The 17986-nt window shown below is 47.6% G+C and overlaps 1 protein-coding gene across 6 annotated transcripts in view; it reads right to left on the reverse strand.

Annotated features, from left to right (window-relative positions):
- The window catches only part of IL1RAP (interleukin 1 receptor accessory protein), a 40964-nt gene extending 25656 nt beyond the window's left edge, over positions 1-15308 (reverse strand). Inside the window, exons 1-2 of one of the 6 annotated variants that reach the window (XM_052687448.1) lie at positions 15216-15308; positions 1574-1644 (exon numbers count right to left, since the gene is read on the reverse strand). In XM_052687448.1, coding sequence (XP_052543408.1) covers positions 1574-1643 — 70 coding nt within the window. In that variant the 5' untranslated portion in view covers position 1644; positions 15216-15308. Of the gene's footprint in view, positions 1-1573; positions 1645-2888; positions 3079-7436; positions 7487-14433; positions 14741-15215 lie in introns of those variants that run through there. The other 5 variants (XM_052687447.1, XM_052687446.1, XM_052687449.1 and 2 more) reach the window with 5 other exon arrangements.
- Positions 15309-17986: the final 2678 nt, after the last annotated feature.

A 17986-nucleotide genomic window follows, 5' to 3' on the forward strand; every position in this document is an offset into this window, starting at 1 on the left:
CAGATCATGCCCTGGAACAAACCTAATACACATCATTAGCTGGGGCTCAGCTCCATGCTAATTGAGCCTGCAGAGGTGCCAAGGCATGGTTCATACCCATACACACAGAACAGCTCCTGTTCACTACAACATCCTGAAGATGGGCACCACAGTACCTGAAAAGCTTCAGCAGAACGTACCTTAAATATTCCAGGAAGTCAGTGCCATGGTATGAGTGCCCCACCTGCAGCTATGCAGTGCTTGGATACCAGCTCATGTTCCCTCTTGAAATTCTACTACTCTGGCCCCAAGAATGAAACAGCTCAAATGCTGTACTGTTATCAGAGTACATCCAGCCTCCCACAGACTATTTGTGGCTCTGCAAGGGTGAAATGGGCTTCAGCCTCAAGCCACATAGCATAACAGAGGGCTGCCCTCCATCCAAACAGTGAGTCCTGCAAGCCCAATAGCAGAAGCAATGCACATTTTGACAGCCCAAAGTGGTTTAAGACACATGCAAAGAAGAAGGGGACTCTGCACCATTCACAGACCTCCAGAAAATTAAACATGGTGGATTTGCTGAAGGAATGTGCTTTAACTGGACATGTCCCATGCATCACCCTTTGACGCTTACATCCTTGTAACACTCTACAAGGGCTCTAACCCTACTGATGACTGCAGCTGACCCAGGCCTGTAGTCCTAAGGCAAGCCAGAGAGAAAAGCCTTCAGCCTCTGCACCACAGTACCTACTATGAAATCATCCCTAATCATTCAGGAATGTACAAGATTATAATCATCCAATAACTGTTTATCAGCTCAGGGTGTTTTATCTGCTCCTTTGCCAGTGCTGCAGTGGGACAAGCGCTCCCAGGAGACCCGTTAAAACCCCAGGGTTCTTTCTGAACCTTGTTCCCTCAAAGCCACGGCTTGTTCCTTCTCCCCTCCCTCCCCCTTGCCTTCTGCAGATCGTGCTGCCTCCTTCCTCCCCCGAGGAGGAAGCCCAGAGCTGAGGCACACACAATCTGCCTCTTCACCAGCACCCGGCTGACTGCGTGCCAGGGGAGCCGCGAGCATGACAGCATATTTCCTGTCAGGAAAGTGACTCAGTGAGACGGCTGCAAGAGCTCCTCTTACCCAAGAAGTTCCCCTTTCCCCTCACGTTGCTGAGGCATGAGTCAGAAGCTGAGAGCCAGAACTTCAGCCCCCTCCAGAGCCATGCAGGAACAGCGAATTTTAGGTTCGAACCCTGGTCCTGCCTGTGTCTTGGTGACAAGGTGCTGTCACATGCCTGGTTTTGTCCCTTCCAGACTGGGAATGACAATGCTGACCAAGCAGAGGGCTCAGATTTGCAAAGCACCGTTACTCGGAGGCTGGGCTGGCTGCTGTTTGCTTACGTACCCATTTACGCTGTGCTCACAGCCACTGCGTGTGAGCCTTACACAACGCCTGCAGCCAACCCATGCATATGTGCACTTTGCCAAAGCACTCTACACACAGCCATTTCACCTAGGAACCACACAAACACTCCAAAGGGCTGCAGCCAGCTTTCCTACACCACCCTCAGCCCTGCAAACAAGCCATGTGAGCACTCACCAGAGCCGCTGCGCAGGGGCACCGCACACAGCCACAGCGTCACCAGCAGCACAGCATCGACCATCTTCATCCTGCAAAGCACACCAAGGGCTCTGGTTATTTCACAACATTTCAACTCTGCAGGCATTTAAAAAAAAAAAAAAAAAAAAATCTGAGCATGTGTGTTTATTCTTCCACCCACTCATAGATCTTTTAGTTCTTGTACTTTTTGCTGTTTATGTTTGTTTTTCTATATTTCGTTAAGAAATTCATAGCAGTGTTGTCCTGCCTGCAGGCAGCCCAGGAGGTGACAGTTCAGAAGAGGACTCCAAGCTCACTAATTCAAGTCACTGGAACAGAGCACGAGCCATAAGTTTGCTGTTGCCTGATACACACAGCAGGGTATAAATCTTAAGCTTTGACTCCAAAAACAGAGGTCCTATGCTGAGACCTCATTCTGCCAGTGCACATGCTCACTGTTCAGAGAAAGCACAGGAAGTGCTGAAGTACATTTGCACCAAACACAGCTCAACGCAACCAACGCCTACACCATACCAGCTGCATGGCCCCAGCCCTGCAGGGAGCCCCCAGGATGAGGCTGCACATCATTCCCCATCCAATGCTTCCTGGGTACGAGCAACGAGTCCCAGACTCAACATGCGCTTCGGCAGTGACCTGAACAAACATTTGTGCTTGTAGTGCAGCACCCAAAGGCAAGCAGAAAATCCCCAGCTTTCCAGCTCCTGCTGCAGAGTACAGTTCCCTGTAATTTGAGATAAACGTACGCTGCCAATTCCACTTGCCACGTGCTCTGGAATTTGGCATTCAGCTCTCGGAGCTGCTCACTCATTAGAATTAAAGCTTCCCTGCGTTTCTAGAGATGCAACTTAAGCTGCTACTCATGAAAGTTGAAGTACTAGATGCTCTCATTAGTGGAGCAAAGTACCATTGGATTACAAAGGGACAGTACATGGTTAAAAGGCTGAACCTGAAACAGCTAAGCTCAGTCAGGCAGTGCAGTAATGAGCACAGTGCCACTGACAGAATCATGCTCCTGACAGGGAACCAGCTGCAAGGTGTGAAGCCACCCTTAAACATGTTCCTCACAAGCCTTTATATACCACGCACATTATAGAGAAGGATCTCAAACAGAGGCAGAGAGCAGCTAAGATCACACAGATTGCTCGTACTAACAAGAATGGAGTGTGTAGACCACTCAAAGCTCAGCAGCAGTTATTTCATCCTTCCTTTCCAATGAATTAAAAAATCATTTGTACAATTTTCCCCTGGGTTGGGCTCATCTCTAAGAGACAAAGGGAATCTGAAGCAAGCCTACTTTTCCCCACTCAGCAGGCTGCACTTGAACTCTATAGGTAGCAGGGATGGAAGCAGCTGGGAGCTGGTCATCCTCTTCTTTCTTCATCCAAACTCAAGTGGCCTTCACTGCTGCCACCTATAACCACCAACACATAGGAAGCACCCATAGGGAGGAATGAAGATGAAGGGCATCCATCCTTTGGAAAACTCTAGAAAAGATAGAATATCTTTCTGTCATCAGACTGGGGAGAAAGAACCAGTGTGCTGCACCTTTGGTGGTATTTCAGTAACATTTGGGAATTGAGATGCTGAAACAGTGGCAGTAAAGACTGGGAGGGGAGGGGAAATCATTTCCTTAACAGATATCTCATGGTTCATTCTCCATTTGCCATTAGATTAATGAACAGTGTGTCCTAACTTAACCTTCTTTTCCACTTTTTCCGTCCTTCTTTTTGTACAAATGTGTCTGAACTCAGCCCTGACTTTGGAGTTCCTCTCATTTACATCAAGGCCATTCATGTGGCCTGAGGCCAAAATAAACTCCATTTCACTCAGTGATACCCAAGCTCTGTGGTGAGCTAATATTTACCTCCATTAACTGCTCCAAAGAGTACACTCCTTTCAGCGGTCTCAGAACCAGTGGGGCTTCATTCCCCCAGGCAAGATACCTAAAATCCCCACGTTGTGGGGGCAGTTCTTGGTTCTTGCTCTATCCAGCTATAAACATCAGGATTTACTTCTGGTTCAGTCCAGCCTCTCCAGAGCAGATCGTCTCAGTGAGGAGAAATATAGAGCTTGTCAGATCATGGTGGTTCCCCTATTAGTGATTCCCCTATTAGTGGAAGGGGCTCCTTGGTTTCTCTGACAGCTCTCAAGGGTGGGAAGGGCAGCAGAAGGGGCTGAGATCCCTCAATGCCACCAGCACTGTGATGCTGAAATACAGATAGGAAAAAATCTGTGATTTGCCCCAAAAACGTGTTCCCAGGACAGTCCTGTGGTCACATTTCCCCAGAAGGATGCGACTCCGTCAGCATCACCAGGAAGAAGAACATTGCAGCCATTCCGTTGCAGATGGAGGTGGGTTTTGTAACACTGGAAGAGCATGATGCCACAGCACGATAACTCACCCGCTCTTACCAGGAACAGAAGAGAGTTTTCTCTGCCTTTTCCAGCAACCTGCTTTTTTGTTTCATGACACCAGAGAACATGCTGTAGTTCTGCCAGTACATGACACAATCGCTGCCCAGTTAACTGGCTGCAACATCGTCATCTCTGGCTACAATTGGAGGAGTCAGAGGCTGGAGAGAGCAAAGCCCAACCTGCATAGGAAAGGCTCCCCCAGCCACATCTACCTATCGAGGCCACAGACCCTCCCCCCAGTCAGCAGAGAAACCACACACAAAGCAAACGCCAAACACAGCCAGGAAAAATTCAGTGAGCAGAGGAGCACATGGCTCAGAGATCACACAAGCAGGCAGCAGGTAATCAGAGCTGCCAGGAGAAGGCTGGAGAGCTCAGATACATCGCCAGCGATCCAGGAGCTTCTCAGGAGACCAATACACTCTGAAGTGTTCTTAATGCCTCCATAAATTAACATTTTAATAATAATTCATAGAGCAATTGGGGAAAACAAGTCATCACTGCCATTAATAGAGCTCTTAAGGAACTTACTTGATGTTTTCATTTTGTTTTGGGTTTGTTTTCTTTTTGTCTCTGATCACTTTCTTCATCCAACTTTCACCTCGCATTTACCAGAGAGCAAAGAAAGGAGTGAGGGGAATGCAGACATGGCAATGTCTCCTGTTCCCAATGATTGAGGTGGTGGAAAGATTTAGGTTGCTTCTGATACTGGCTAAGAACAGGCCGGATGACGCAGAAAACATGGCTATTTCCACACAAGGAATCTTTGGTTTAAATAACCTTCCTATTACCCTTAGCAGCATGGACTCAGTAAAACCTCAGTGCTTTCCAAGAAATTACAAAAGAAACAAGATCGGTATCAAACAATTAATTAAGAGAGCTGCTCTCAAAGCAGCCACTGTACACCCATTCTCAAAGACAACCGTACTAATCCTACAGAACAATGTCACAATTCACAAGAAACTGCCTTTGTCCCTTCAAACCATGGGCACCTGGAGAGCTCTGACAGGTTTTCCGCTGCTCACCAGTCACATTTCTGCATGCAGAACAAAGGCGCCCTTCAAAACGTCTCACTAAGTGCTCTGGCTGAAAGGGCATTTAAAGTAAAGCAGTAGCAGGAAGAGGAAAGCATAAAGCCTGCTCTGGCTATTTGAATGGGGTTATATATTATTTTCTGCAGGAAATTTTTTGTTAAGCCCCTCTAAGTCAGAGGGATTCGAGAGCACAGGGCTGGCTCTAAGAAAACGGATGCTGACACAGGAAGACATTGGCTGACACTGACTTTGGAGACGCTCTGCTTCTGAACTACATACGCATGGGACAGGAAAGATTCTGGTCAGATGCTACCAGGGCTTCAAAGCATGCACAGCAAGAGCTCTGCTTACTCTGCTAGCAGGCAAGTTGAGTGTGCAGTGATTTGCTGCAAAACCAGGCAGTACACAGGAGAGAGGCACAGCTCCTCTATTCCTTGGTACCATGTGCTCTCGGTCGCTGCATCCTCACACTGTGCTGGAAAAGGCAGCTTGACACACTTGCTGAGGAAGATAATGCATTGCCAAAGCATATTTAAAGAATCCCAAAGGCAGACAAAGGGCAGTCAGAGAAAAGCAATGAGGAAAAAAAAAAAAAAAAGAAACAACCACTAAGTGGGAAAAGGCCCTTCAGCCTTCCAGGAAACACTCCTGCTTTTCAGACCATGCAGGACCAAGTCAAATAATAGGAGGAATTACTGTAGCATAAATCTTGGTGCCACTTAGCTGAGCCTCACACAGCTCCCGCTGCCCCCAGCACTCCTCCTGGGGCTGCTGGGGCACTGAGCATCACTTTTGCTGCACCCCTGCCCAGAGCAAAGCTTCCCCTGCTGTGGATCTGCCAATCCTTGTGGAAATTCCTCCCAAGAATGCAACATGGCACTGAACTTCAGCCAGCTTCCAGCCCCAGCTGGGGACACTACATCAAGGTGATGACCAGCAGGTCTGTCAGACACCTGCTGCTCATATCCCACCTGGGATTCCAGATAGCCACATCCTCATAAGTCATGCTGTGCTGTTACTCGCAGGAGCCTCATGTGACTTCTTCCAGTGACGTCATGGGGCTGCAATGCAGGGCAGCCAGCACAATGGTGAATTATTAGAGATACTAGGAAAAATTTCTTCCCAGAAAGAATGGTCAGGCACAGGCTGCTCAGGGAGGTGGTGGAGTCACCGTGCCTGGAGGTGTTCAAGAAGTGTGGAGATGTGGCACTGAGGGATGTGGTCAGTGGGTACGGTGGGCATGGGTTGGCAATTGGACTAGATGGCCTTAGAGAATCTTAGGGTTCCGCAGTTCTAAGCTGGAGCTTCCTGCCAAAAGCCAAGTGGGAGGCATCCAAGGGGAAGGTCGGGTTTTGTTTTCTCCTGCACATCATCCTCAAGCACTTCTGTTTGAGGAGACACAGACCTTTCAGAGTTTCGGCTTGCTTTTAAGTATAACCCTTGAAGAAAGATGTAGCCTCAGGAAACGTCTAAAGAGAAGAAAGCTTCTGCTTTTACTGACAATAAACATACTTGCCTAGGGATTAAATGGAAAACAGGGGTACATGACTCTAAGGGTCACAGAGGGATGGAGAATGACCAGAGAACCTGTGAACTTTTATTGACATATAGCTACCTGGAGTCCTTTTGGCTCAAGAGAGTTAAAGTCAACAGGCACAATTCTGAGGAAGTGGCTATTTTTCCTCCCTTAAGAGAAAAAAGGGAAAAGAAAGCAACCTACAGAAGTGGAGTGGAAGGGGCTTGAAGGTCCATCTGAGGAAAGGCAGTGAGCCCTCTTTTCAGTCCTCACAGAGTCCTCTCAGGGCTCAATAAAGCAGAAATGTTGCAGATTCTGCACGCTGCTCTGCTGGAGCTCAGGCTGCTACCAATCAGACTCTGGCAGCTGCTTAGCAGGCAGAGCACACCATACCTCATACATTTAAAATAAACCAGCTCAACAACCCGTCACCTCTCTGAAATACATGCACACCTGGACAAGGCAAACAGCTGTGACTGTCACCCAGAGATACGTGTAGGAAGCCGAAGATGGACAAGCAGAGCTGTGGCTATGAAATCAAACAGCACACATTACTAATGCACGCATGCAGGCCAAGGAACAGTTCAAACACCAACATAGAAGAGCACTTCTGTGCTCGAGCAAAAGGTATCCAGCCAAGATATTCTATTTTTTAAAGTCTAAAAAGCCAGGGAATGAAAAAGCTTCCAACAGAGCTTCAAAGAGAGCTGAGACCTTCCGTGAAGCCAGACACAATGCTTCTATTTTGGATGGCAGTATTACTGTGAAAGAAGAGTGCTGAGAAATACCCTTGGACTGCCCCAGCAGAAAATAAACCAGCAAAAAAGTCTTTGTATAGAATAAAAACAGAAAACTTCAACCAACATGGCTTACAGACCTGAAGGAGCTTACGGAATCCAGAGTGAATTTCATCCCTCGCTGGAAAGGCCCTCACAGGCTCTCAAATAGGATCTGGAGAAATCTGAGAATTAACATTAAGTTTACATATTCTTCCCTTTCACTTTTTTAATGGCTTTTAGATGTAGGCAGCTCCACTGCCTTTCCTAAGAGGATATCCCTCTCTCCACATAGATACAGCAGCACAACCACATCACCTAACAGAGTGCACTATAAGAATCCCAAGCTCATTCAATCCAAAACCCAGAGCACAGCCCAGACTTGGGCAGGGTCAGCATCTGGACTGACTGCCTCCCACAGGAACAGGCTAGGTCTCCTGGACTCAAAGCAGCTTTCCCAGGCAGACCATGTCCTAAGCACAGTAAGTGCTTCCACACAGCCCCTCCACAACAGGCACTGCACAGACTCTGCTGAGCATTTGCTGCATCAAACTCTCAATATAAAAAAAAAAAAAACAAAAAAAAAACTCTCTCCCTAAGTTCAAGCACTTACTGCTAAACATGTATTGGCTTTGACTTTGTCTTATTCTCCTATATCACCCATTAATGTAGGATGGCTGTTCTGCTCCAGCCTCCTTTGCATCTCATTGCCACACACAGCAAACAAAGGCCCCAGCACCTTATAGCACAGCATCACACTGCCTCACTTCCCTTCCCAAGTGCCCTTTTATTGGGCAATCACTGCATAACTCCCTTGCAGTTTGCAATGCCTCAACACTGCAGACAGGCTTACCCATGCTGCTGCCAGAAAAAAGATTTGATCTCTACCTACAGCACCAGGAAAGGCTTTCCTCAGGTGACCCCAGTTATCCAGGGATGAGCAAGATGTTCAAGGGTAAAAGCAAGCCAGCTGAGCTTTTCTTTTACAAATCGAGGCCACACATTATTTCCACACCTGGCATTTCTATTAATCAGGTTAATTTAATCACATTTAGCCTTATAAGGGGAAAAAAACAAAACAAAACAAAACAAAGCCACAAACAAGAAGAAGAATGAAGATCCTTAATTCCCTCCCCAGCTTATACAGGCTGGTCAGGAGTGTGCTTGATACATCAGTCTGCAGCAGACCTTAAAGCAACAGAAAAATGAACAGCAAAGGAACTGAAAACTTGGTAGCACCCCACTTACAGCCCTTACAGCCCCCCCAGGCCTCCGCCTTCCTACCACCCACTTGTCCTCCTGGCAATGAGCAGAGCAGCTTGCTTCTCCATTCCTGCATTGCTGCGTTCTGCAAAGCAATGAAACAAACCTCATACAGGCAGAAACAAAGGAGCAGAAGAGAAACAGAATGGGACAACCCTCCTCATTTCCCATGTATCACGTTTGCAGCTTAGGCCTCTAACTGCAGTTTCTACAAACAAGAACATGCTCCTCTGCAGGGATCTTGCTTGGGTTCTGCCTGCAGAGATTCCCTTGGACACAGTTCTCTGTTCAACCTTCAAACAACAGCATGGTGCATTTCCACATCCAGAAGCCTCCTCCAAGGTGTGCTCTGTGACCCACAGTGCCCACACAGCAGGAAGGCTGCAAGGGATCTAAAGGCAGCAGGAAACTGCAGGTGTCATCAGTATTAGTTATTTGTGGAGAGTGTGATGGATCTCATGAGGGGATCCAGCTGTGTGACAAACAAAAGGCAATATATGCACTGCTGACATTTCTAAAGGCTACAAAGGAGCAGCAACAAGAGGAAATACCTCTATATGTTAGAACTCTGCTGCAAAGGGACAAGAATCTGAGAAGTTTCCAACATATTCGTGGTGCCCTGAAAGTCTCAGAGCTGTACTGACCCCAGTCCTGGACTGGATCATCTCTGCAAGGAAGTGATTGCTGAGTGCCCTTGGAAAGCTGTGTTGGGTTTTCCTCTCACTCTTTGACACTTGTTGACATTACAGTCATAAAATCATTCGAGTCACTGAGGTTGGAAAAGACCACTAAGATCATGTAGCCCAACCATCACACCATGCCCACTAACCGTGTCCCTCAGTGCCACACCTCCACATTTCTTGAATGCCTCCAGAGATGGTGACTCCACCACCTCCCTGGGTGCACCTGGTAGGTAAGGAAAAAAAGGCTTACAAACGGGAAAACAACCCCAAAAGTATCCGCAACCTGGTCCACTCAATGGAACCAACTTGCCAGGGAGGCTCTTCCTCCCATTATCTGGATCCTCCTGGTTAATAAGGGGTGGGAAGTGGCTGTGCTCAGAGAAGGGGGAGGAAAAATTATTTCTCAACACAACCAATACATCTATTTGTATTAGTGCATTTGTACAGCTCTCTCTTTCAGAGTAAATATTTTGTACAGATTACCAGAGTTTGAATCAACAAGTTTGTGCAGTGGGGCCCTGGATGTTACTGTGCTGGGTTGGAGGTGAGGTTATTTTCCTTCTGTTTTTTGGTTAGGTTTGCTTTTTGTAACAGCTTGCTGCGGAGAAAAAATATAACCAGAATTTGGGGTTCCTGCCCCTGGAACTGTGCTCCTCTTTGTCCCCATGGCTGAAGTGTTTTAAGCAGTCTATTAGTGCACCAATATGAGTTTCTGGTTAATCTACACGGAACCTACAGAGGCATCCATCACCAGCTGAAGTATGTGAAAAACTGCAGAGCCTCCCTGATAACCAGGCACAGACAGCATACAAATGGCTGTCTCCTGAACCAAACACATTAGCAGAGGCTCCCGAAATCCGTGCCTCCGTTTCCCCAGCCACATTTATAACAGCCTCTCCCCTGCCTGCGCCACAGTTGTGCATCTTAATGTCCCTAAAAAGCTTAGAGATGCTGAGATGAAAGATGACTTGAGTGCAAAGTAATGATTAACTCCCCAAACTCAGAAGCCACTGGAGCTGATAGGGATAAATGTACCAAGTACTCACCACAGAAATCTTGAGTTTGAGTCTGTCTTAAATAATAAGTAGTTAAGCAGCAGTTCCCTTCGAAGAACTCATTTTTGGCTGGGAGCCCCACGGGCAGAATATACAGAAACGCAATATACCACCATGGAGAATAGATCCCTTTACAGAATAAAGCCCCACCTGTTTCTATAGAATTTGGTAGTGAGATTTCAACTCATTTCGTAGGAATACAACAGAGCTGTTCAGGTTTATCAAACGCTGTGATAAGAACAGGGCAAAGCGGCATTTGAAAAGCCATTTCCATTTCTGTTTGTTTTTAAATGATTAAAAAATGCAGTTTAAATATTGCAAGGAAAAGATGAAATTGAGCGAGATAAGTTCTGGCTTCTCTCCGAGTGGAAGGCAAACCCCAAAATGCTACTGCAGATCAAACAGATGGGAGCTTCTTCACCCTCCAGAAGTCTCATCCCCCTGCGCTCAGATTAACTGTAAATAGCTCATTATTTACACATAGGACAAAAGGTAAAATGAGAAAGAAAGGCAATTGCAACCATAAACAATAGGCAGAAAAAGTAAAAAAGTAAAAACTCCTTCCAAGAAGAAAACATCATGTCTTTCTCAGCAAGCAACATAATTGTTATCAATATATAGCTAAATGGCTCTGCAGCATCCTGTCAGCTCTAAGGATAAACATTTGGGTCACAGCTTTGCAAGCTCTTACACAAACGTTAGCTGAGCAGATGAGAATCATTCTCTGAACAGCTGAAAATATCACAGGAGGAGTCAGGATCAGGCCTAAGAGAGGTGAGGTATTCCATTACACTTGTATGCCAGTAAATGCAAGGGATTAAGCAAAACCGGGAGGAAGGAAAAACAAAGAGAAGCAAGCAACCCACACAGCAGCTTTCCTGGTTAGAGATGAGTATTAAAACTTCCTAAGTCCTCTTCTAATTCTTCTAACACCTCTGCTTACTCAAGCTGAAGAGACTTCTGGAGTGCTGGTGCAAGTGTATGGCTGTGCTGTTTTTCATATAAATGAGGAGTCTGAAAAGCACAAATTTTGCCCCGAAAGTAATGCCTCCCACTTATTTCAGTGGAAACTTCAACAGCTACAAAGAACCCTGTTAGATAGAGCACATGCTCAGCTACAAAACTGTTTTGCAACACAGTTACCACAGAGAGCTGGGCATTTTTGCCAGCCCTGAACAAGAGCCTGCATGTGCACTAGTGAAAATCTGCTTCAGTGGAGGTGACCCGCTGTACCCCGGCTGCTATGTCAGCATAGTTGCTAGGAAAATGTTGCCCACTGGCTCAAACTTTCACTAGTTGGTCTCCATACACGTTGAGCAAGTGCTGACGAATGTCAATGAGTGCCATTTTTTCCACATGGGGGAATTCAATTGCACACCTTACCTTCATACATATTTCCACATCAGACGTTAAGGACAGATATAATTTTTCCCACTTCAGTGGTATGAGAAGAAAGTGAAGCCCAGGCTCTCTCACACATCCCTTCTCTTTCTCTCACTCTCTCTCAGACTTCTATCTTTAGCCAACTATCCATGCTGCAATTTTCTTAAAACTGTAATTGGATAATCTTGCAGGCTCCAGGGAAACCCTTTGTCAAGAGGAATTCCTGGGGAGATAGCCCCTATTTGATGAAGTTGAGAGCTGCTGAATTAACAAGGGGCTGACTACAGATGTGATTCTTTGCTCATAGTAGAAATCTTATTTTACCAGCAACTATTTTTAAGGAACCCTACAACGAGTTGGACTCCTCAGTGATCTTTATGGGCCCCTTCCAACTTGGGATATTCTGTTTCTATGATTCTATAAAATGCTTGTACGTTTCACATCCCAAAACGATGGCTGAGAAACGTGAGATGAGCCTTCTGCTTTGCAAAGGCATCAGAGAGGGAGGGAGGAGAAATCCTGAAATACCTCCCAAACAAGAAGTAGTTCTGTTCAAGCTTTGCAGTGACCCAATCTCAGTCTTGCAGTGACCCAATCTCAGCCATCCGTTCTACTGACAGCAGAGCAGAACACAGCATCACAAACTGCAGAAAAAAGGAAACCCACCACCCACAAGTGTAGAAAACAGCTCTAAGCTCTGCTTCCCTCCTGCCCTGCAGCTGGAGGAGCACCAGACCTCACCCACTGGGTACAGAGTGCTGCTCCTGGGTATGCCAACCATCCAGGGTCTGTGGTGTGAGGAAGGAGAGCAATGTCTGAACTGTGAGCTCCACTGCAGAAAGTGTTTCAGTTCCAAGATAACGCAGTGCTGCTCACAGATTTCAGCTTATATCGGCTTTTCTGTACCTCTATTTTTATTCCCTGTTGCTGTATGATGAAAAGAAAGATGGGACAGAAAGCAAGGATACTGTGAACAGTCTGAGTGCACTCACACGCTGATTACAATCCTCTGCCTACCTTGCTGATGCAGGAGAGCCAAGCTGGGAACCCCTCAGCCACGCTGCCAGCTGCAGCAGCCATCTCTGTCTCAAGTTTTAGCAAGTCAGAGTCCTGCTGTACAGGGAGGACATTCAACAACAGTGGGGAACCCGAGACAGATGGGAGAAGACATATGAGACGAGTGCCTGCCAAAATAGCCAATATAAAATCCAAACAAAATAAGCGAGAGGAAGGCATAAAAGAACATGGTCTTGTCTCTTGTTCTGAAGGAGTAAAACGCTTCATCCCTGTTGCTGGCATCTGGCAGATGCTGGCTCTGAAGGTACAGGGCTGAGAAAAGCTCCCTTTGCCTCCTCCTTCCTACACAAAGATTTCAGAGCTCACTACTGCACCATGGAGGCATTCTCCATCCCTCCACATTTCTAGGCTCCATTCCACCTCCTAAGCCTCTCTTAACTACACATTCCTTCAGGCACTTCAGAGCAGGTTGACCTGACCCAAGGCACTGCTCCAACCCAGCCCTGCTTAGGGATCATCCCCACTGCACACTGGGCAGTGCTCACATGCAGGGCACCTGCACTGAGATCTGCAAGGAGAGAGCCCAGAGGTGTTCAGACACAAGCTTTCTTGCACAGGCTCTTGGAGGGATTAGGCATGACAGACCTGAGTAAGCACTGCTCTTCCCACTTGAGATGCAGACACTTGGAGAACAAGCTACATCCAGTAACACTGACAGAAATTCACAGGGCTGCATGCATAGACACCTGCTCTCTGCTTGCACAGTGGCACTGGCACTGTGTCAGCAACATAATCTGCTCTACCTTCATGCAGCAGCTCCCACCTTCACACTTAATGCTTCCATCACCCCAAGTCCTCACAGCCCTATTCTCCAAACTCACCATTATCCTGCACCCTACCACCTTTCAGAAACAGAGTGAAGGCTCTTATGGAGAACGAGCTGCGAGCAACAGGAACAGCTCCACATCTGTTTCCAGGTGAGCAGAACATCTGGGTCTCAATCTTACCCTCAGCTCCCCCTCCCTGCTCACCAGACAACGGGAGCAGAAATCAGGGCACATCCCAGCACCAAAGTCTTTGGGCTGCAGTGATGCTCTCCCCATGCAAGCAGGAGAAGCGTCTCCTGCACAGAACACAATTTAGCACGTAAATCTTCTGGAGCTGCCAAAAGCAACCTGTAATAAATGGCCTTCTACATTGTGAGATATGGACTCTCCACAGCACGGTTAATAAATAATACTCTGATCTCTGTGTATGGAATTGTAAGTTCAGTGACAGTTCTGCTTATCCAAAAGAGGGCACAGTCAAAAGATGGACTGTCAGGAAAAAAGAAGGAAAAAAAAAAAAAGAAAAAAAAAAAAAGTACTTTTAAATGATATAGCAAATATTAAATAATAATAATAGTAATAATAATAATAATAATAATAATAAAGATAAGGAGGTTGCTGCAATCTCCCAAATCGAGAAATAAAAAGCCTTTCCTATGACAACAAAACTAAATGCACTTAAGAAGATCCACAAAAGAAAGCAGAGCATTTTTTTTTTATCTGTGCATTATAACCAGCTATTCACAAAGCAGAGGATGAGACAGAACGATGCGCGCATTTATTATCTGGTTTTCAGCACAAGGCCCTGTGCTCAGGATCCTGTGGTGCTGAGCACTGCACACAGCCCAAGCAATGAGCCCAGCAACGTACCGAGGGACGTGGCACCGACACAGCACACGCTGGAGCCCTCGTGGATCCTTTCTGAGCCGTTTTCACAGCCTCGCAGAACGCCTCGCTCAGGGCACAGCTGACCGCAAGCACGCCTGCTGCCGGCACTCTCACACCGCTCTCCTGGAAGCGTCTCTTGCACTTTATTTCCCCCGCTACGGCTTCAGTCCGTGCCCTTTCCTCTCCCTACTCGTATTCTAGCATCAGGTTCACGCATTTGAAATGCAGACGAAAATTAAAGTTGCACCCATCAGCGCGTGTAGCGGTCGGAATGCCCAAATCTCCCCGGTCCAAAGGCGGCCACTTCAGCACCGCTCCGGGCAGCGGCCGCAGCAGCAGCAGCCGCCGGGGCACCGCGGCTCTCCCGCAGCCTCAGCTCCGGCCGCGCTCAGCCGGGGGCAGCGCGCACCAAGACCCCCTTCCCTCCCCTCTCCTCTCCTCCCCTTCCGCAGCTCTCACCGCGCGGGGACGGCTCTCAGCGAAGCAGCACCTCGGCTTCCCCACCGCAGCCGAATATTTCCGCTTTTTTTTTTTTTTTTTTTTTTCTTATCCTTTCTTATTTTCGTATTTTGTTATTACCCTGCTAAGCTGGCAGCGGATGGATAGCAACGACCACGATCTCATACCCAACGCCGTGCAGCGACAGCCGCCTCCTCAGCCCCAAAACTTTCCCTTCGAGTGGAGCAAGTTCACTGTTGGGTCGAGCCGGACCGGGCCACTCTTCCCCACCCGCTGTTCCCCCCCACGCGAGCACCGCGTCTCACCTGGGCACGCGGAGGGCTCGCACCGCCACGTTCCGCGCGTCGCGCTCTCTCCTTCGTCCTCCTCCGCGGCCCCCGGCCGCACGGCCCGGCTCCGCCCCGTCCCTCTCGCCGCTCGCGGGGTCCCGCTGCAGGGAGGAGGAGGCGGGGGACGCGGTCGCGCTTTGGGCATGGCTCCCTCTCCTGGCCCGAGCTGCTCGCAGTTCCGTGCAGCGGGAGGCAGAGCGGGGCGTGCGGGCCGGGCACGGTGAGGATAAGGGGCTGCCATGGGGTGATGTGCAGCCCCCCGCCGACACGCGGCGCGTTTTGCTGGACGGTGCGGTAATCGCAGAATGGCGGGACATCCCGAGCTGTAAGGGATTCACGTAGACCATCGAGTCCAACCGCAGTCTCCACGCAGCTCCATCCAAAATCCAAGCCATGGATCTGAGAGCATTGTGCAAATGAACTCTGGCAGTTCGGGGCTGTGTCACTGCCCTGTGCTGAACGTTCCGTACCCACCTTTCCTTAACATTCCCCAACCTTCCCCTCACTCAGCTCCATGCCATTCCCTCCGGCCCCTTTGTTGTCACCATCACCAGACAGCAGGGCTCCCTGTGAGGAGCTGCAGGCTGCCATGATGTCACCCCTCAGTCTGCACTTCTCTGGGCTACACAAACCAATGGACCTCAACCACTCCTCTTCTACCTTTCCTTCCAGACCATTCCCCAGTGTCACAGCCTTCCTTTGGTGTTCTCTACTAGTTTTATGTCCTCCTTACACTGCAGTGTCCAACACTGCACCCAGTACTCGAGGCAAGGCTGCATAACGCAGAGCAGAGCAGCTGGTGATGCTGGGCCAGGTGCTTGGCCTGGAAAATGTGGAACAAAGTATTTGTCGCAAGGTGTCTTCAGGGCAGATAATTTTTATCATTAACCACTAAAGCAGCATCAGCCTTCTGTTCCAGAAGGTATTTGAGTGTGCATTCATTGTCACATCTTTCAGTGGTAGTACAGGGAGGAGAGATCTCCTTCCTCTCTGGCTCGCCAGGACACTCTCCCATCCTGCCAAGGGGTGACCTGGCTGTGTTTATGCTTCTGTCACCTCTTGGCAGCCTGACAGTAGAGCAGTATGTCTGGACACGAAGCCTTTGGTGCTGGGGAAACTTCAATCCCTTCAAAAAGCTGCAGCACTTTTAGCACTCTTCGCTGTAGCATTGTTTCCAGGTAAGACTGAATTCAGGACTTCGGTCATTATCCCCAGGACATGGCTCCAGAATATCCAGAAGACCACATTTCATTCTACCCGTAGAAGCTTCCCTGCAGAATCCTGTGCTGGGGAGCAGGGTTTGGCCACCTCTTGCAGCCTGGCATGGACATCCCTGTGTTCCCTGTGTTGAGGCCAAAGAGGGATCACTGCATGCACACTGCCTCTGTGAAAGAGGGGACTGATCCTCAGCCCACCCCACTTACCACCCTTATTTTCCACACACCCTGAGGATCAGTGGCTGTGTGTGAAGGAGCAGTTCTTCCTCCTGCATCTTTCTACCCTTTGCTTTCCAGGCCTCTGGCACAGCAAGATTAGGCAGAATGTTTCTTGTCTCAGCAGCTTGCTTGTCCCAGTGGTGAACGCCCTTGAAAAACTGCCTACTTGGCTTTTGCTTAGAGTCAGCTCTACTCAAGCCATCTCTCACCCAAAGCCATCCCAAGATCACAAGGCAGAGCTCTGTGCAGACTGATGTACCCCACTTTCAGCAGATCAGCCCATGTTTTTCTCCATGCTACCTGCACAGCACCAGAATCCACGCTATCCTCCCCACAGCTACTTTAAGTATCCATACACTCAGCTGCATTACTGAATTTAGACAAAACTGGAATAGCCAGGCACATTTTTTGAGCCGCATTTTCCAGCGTTCTTCCAGAGAAATACATGCCTAAAATCTTTTGTTGAAACAAGACAGTCCACTTTTCTCACAGAAGATGAAATAACAAAAGGATTGCATATTTTAGTCGTGATTTTTAATGCAGATGTGGGAGTAACTCAGCTGCTCTGGTGGTTTCTGGAAGAATTAAATAATAATAATAATAATAATGCTACCTTCTTCAGTGCAATATATTCCATCCATAGATACAGATCTGGGATAGGACATGTTATTACTCTCATTTGGGAAGATCCAAGCACTGTTGCAATACTAGTAATGCAGGTTAGCAGCCACTTGCACATACACCCTAAGAAATTCACACCACTCCAAAATCCTAGCCTCGCTCCATCAATGCAAATAGGGTTTTTACCTCAGTGTCATCAATTTCCCTGGATGCTGATGGAAAGCTGGAATTCAACATTAGATACCCTTGAACAGATCATGAGTTCAAAGCCAAATTTCCAGATATTATTTTAAGGCTACATCTGATAGCAAAGCCCCAAATCACACCTGCTTATTGTGTTTTCGTAAGAAATGGTTCAGACTCTTATTCCATATAGATTTAAAATATACAAATATATATATAGCAATTCCCTACTGTAGAATGAGGGTAATATTGCTCACTTGGGCTCAGTGCTGTCATAAGGATTATTTTTGTATTGCTGTTTTTATCCCAGCATTTCTCTATGTTTGTGCATGCTATTTCTGTGCAGGTTAAAATGCAACACAGTTACACCCCAGAGTGAACTATACTACAGTCTGAAGAACAATTCAGTAAATAGAAAACATTTTTGAGCACAAAAATAAAGCAGCATTGTGCTACAATTTTGGGGCAGGGAGCAAAGAGTAGCATTATTAGGTGAAACCACAGCAG

The sequence above is a fragment of the Tympanuchus pallidicinctus genome, unplaced genomic scaffold (assembly GCF_026119805.1).
Source record: "Tympanuchus pallidicinctus isolate F22 unplaced genomic scaffold, pur_lepc_1.0 scaffold22, whole genome shotgun sequence".
In the NCBI taxonomy this organism is placed as follows: domain Eukaryota; kingdom Metazoa; phylum Chordata; class Aves; order Galliformes; family Phasianidae; genus Tympanuchus; species Tympanuchus pallidicinctus.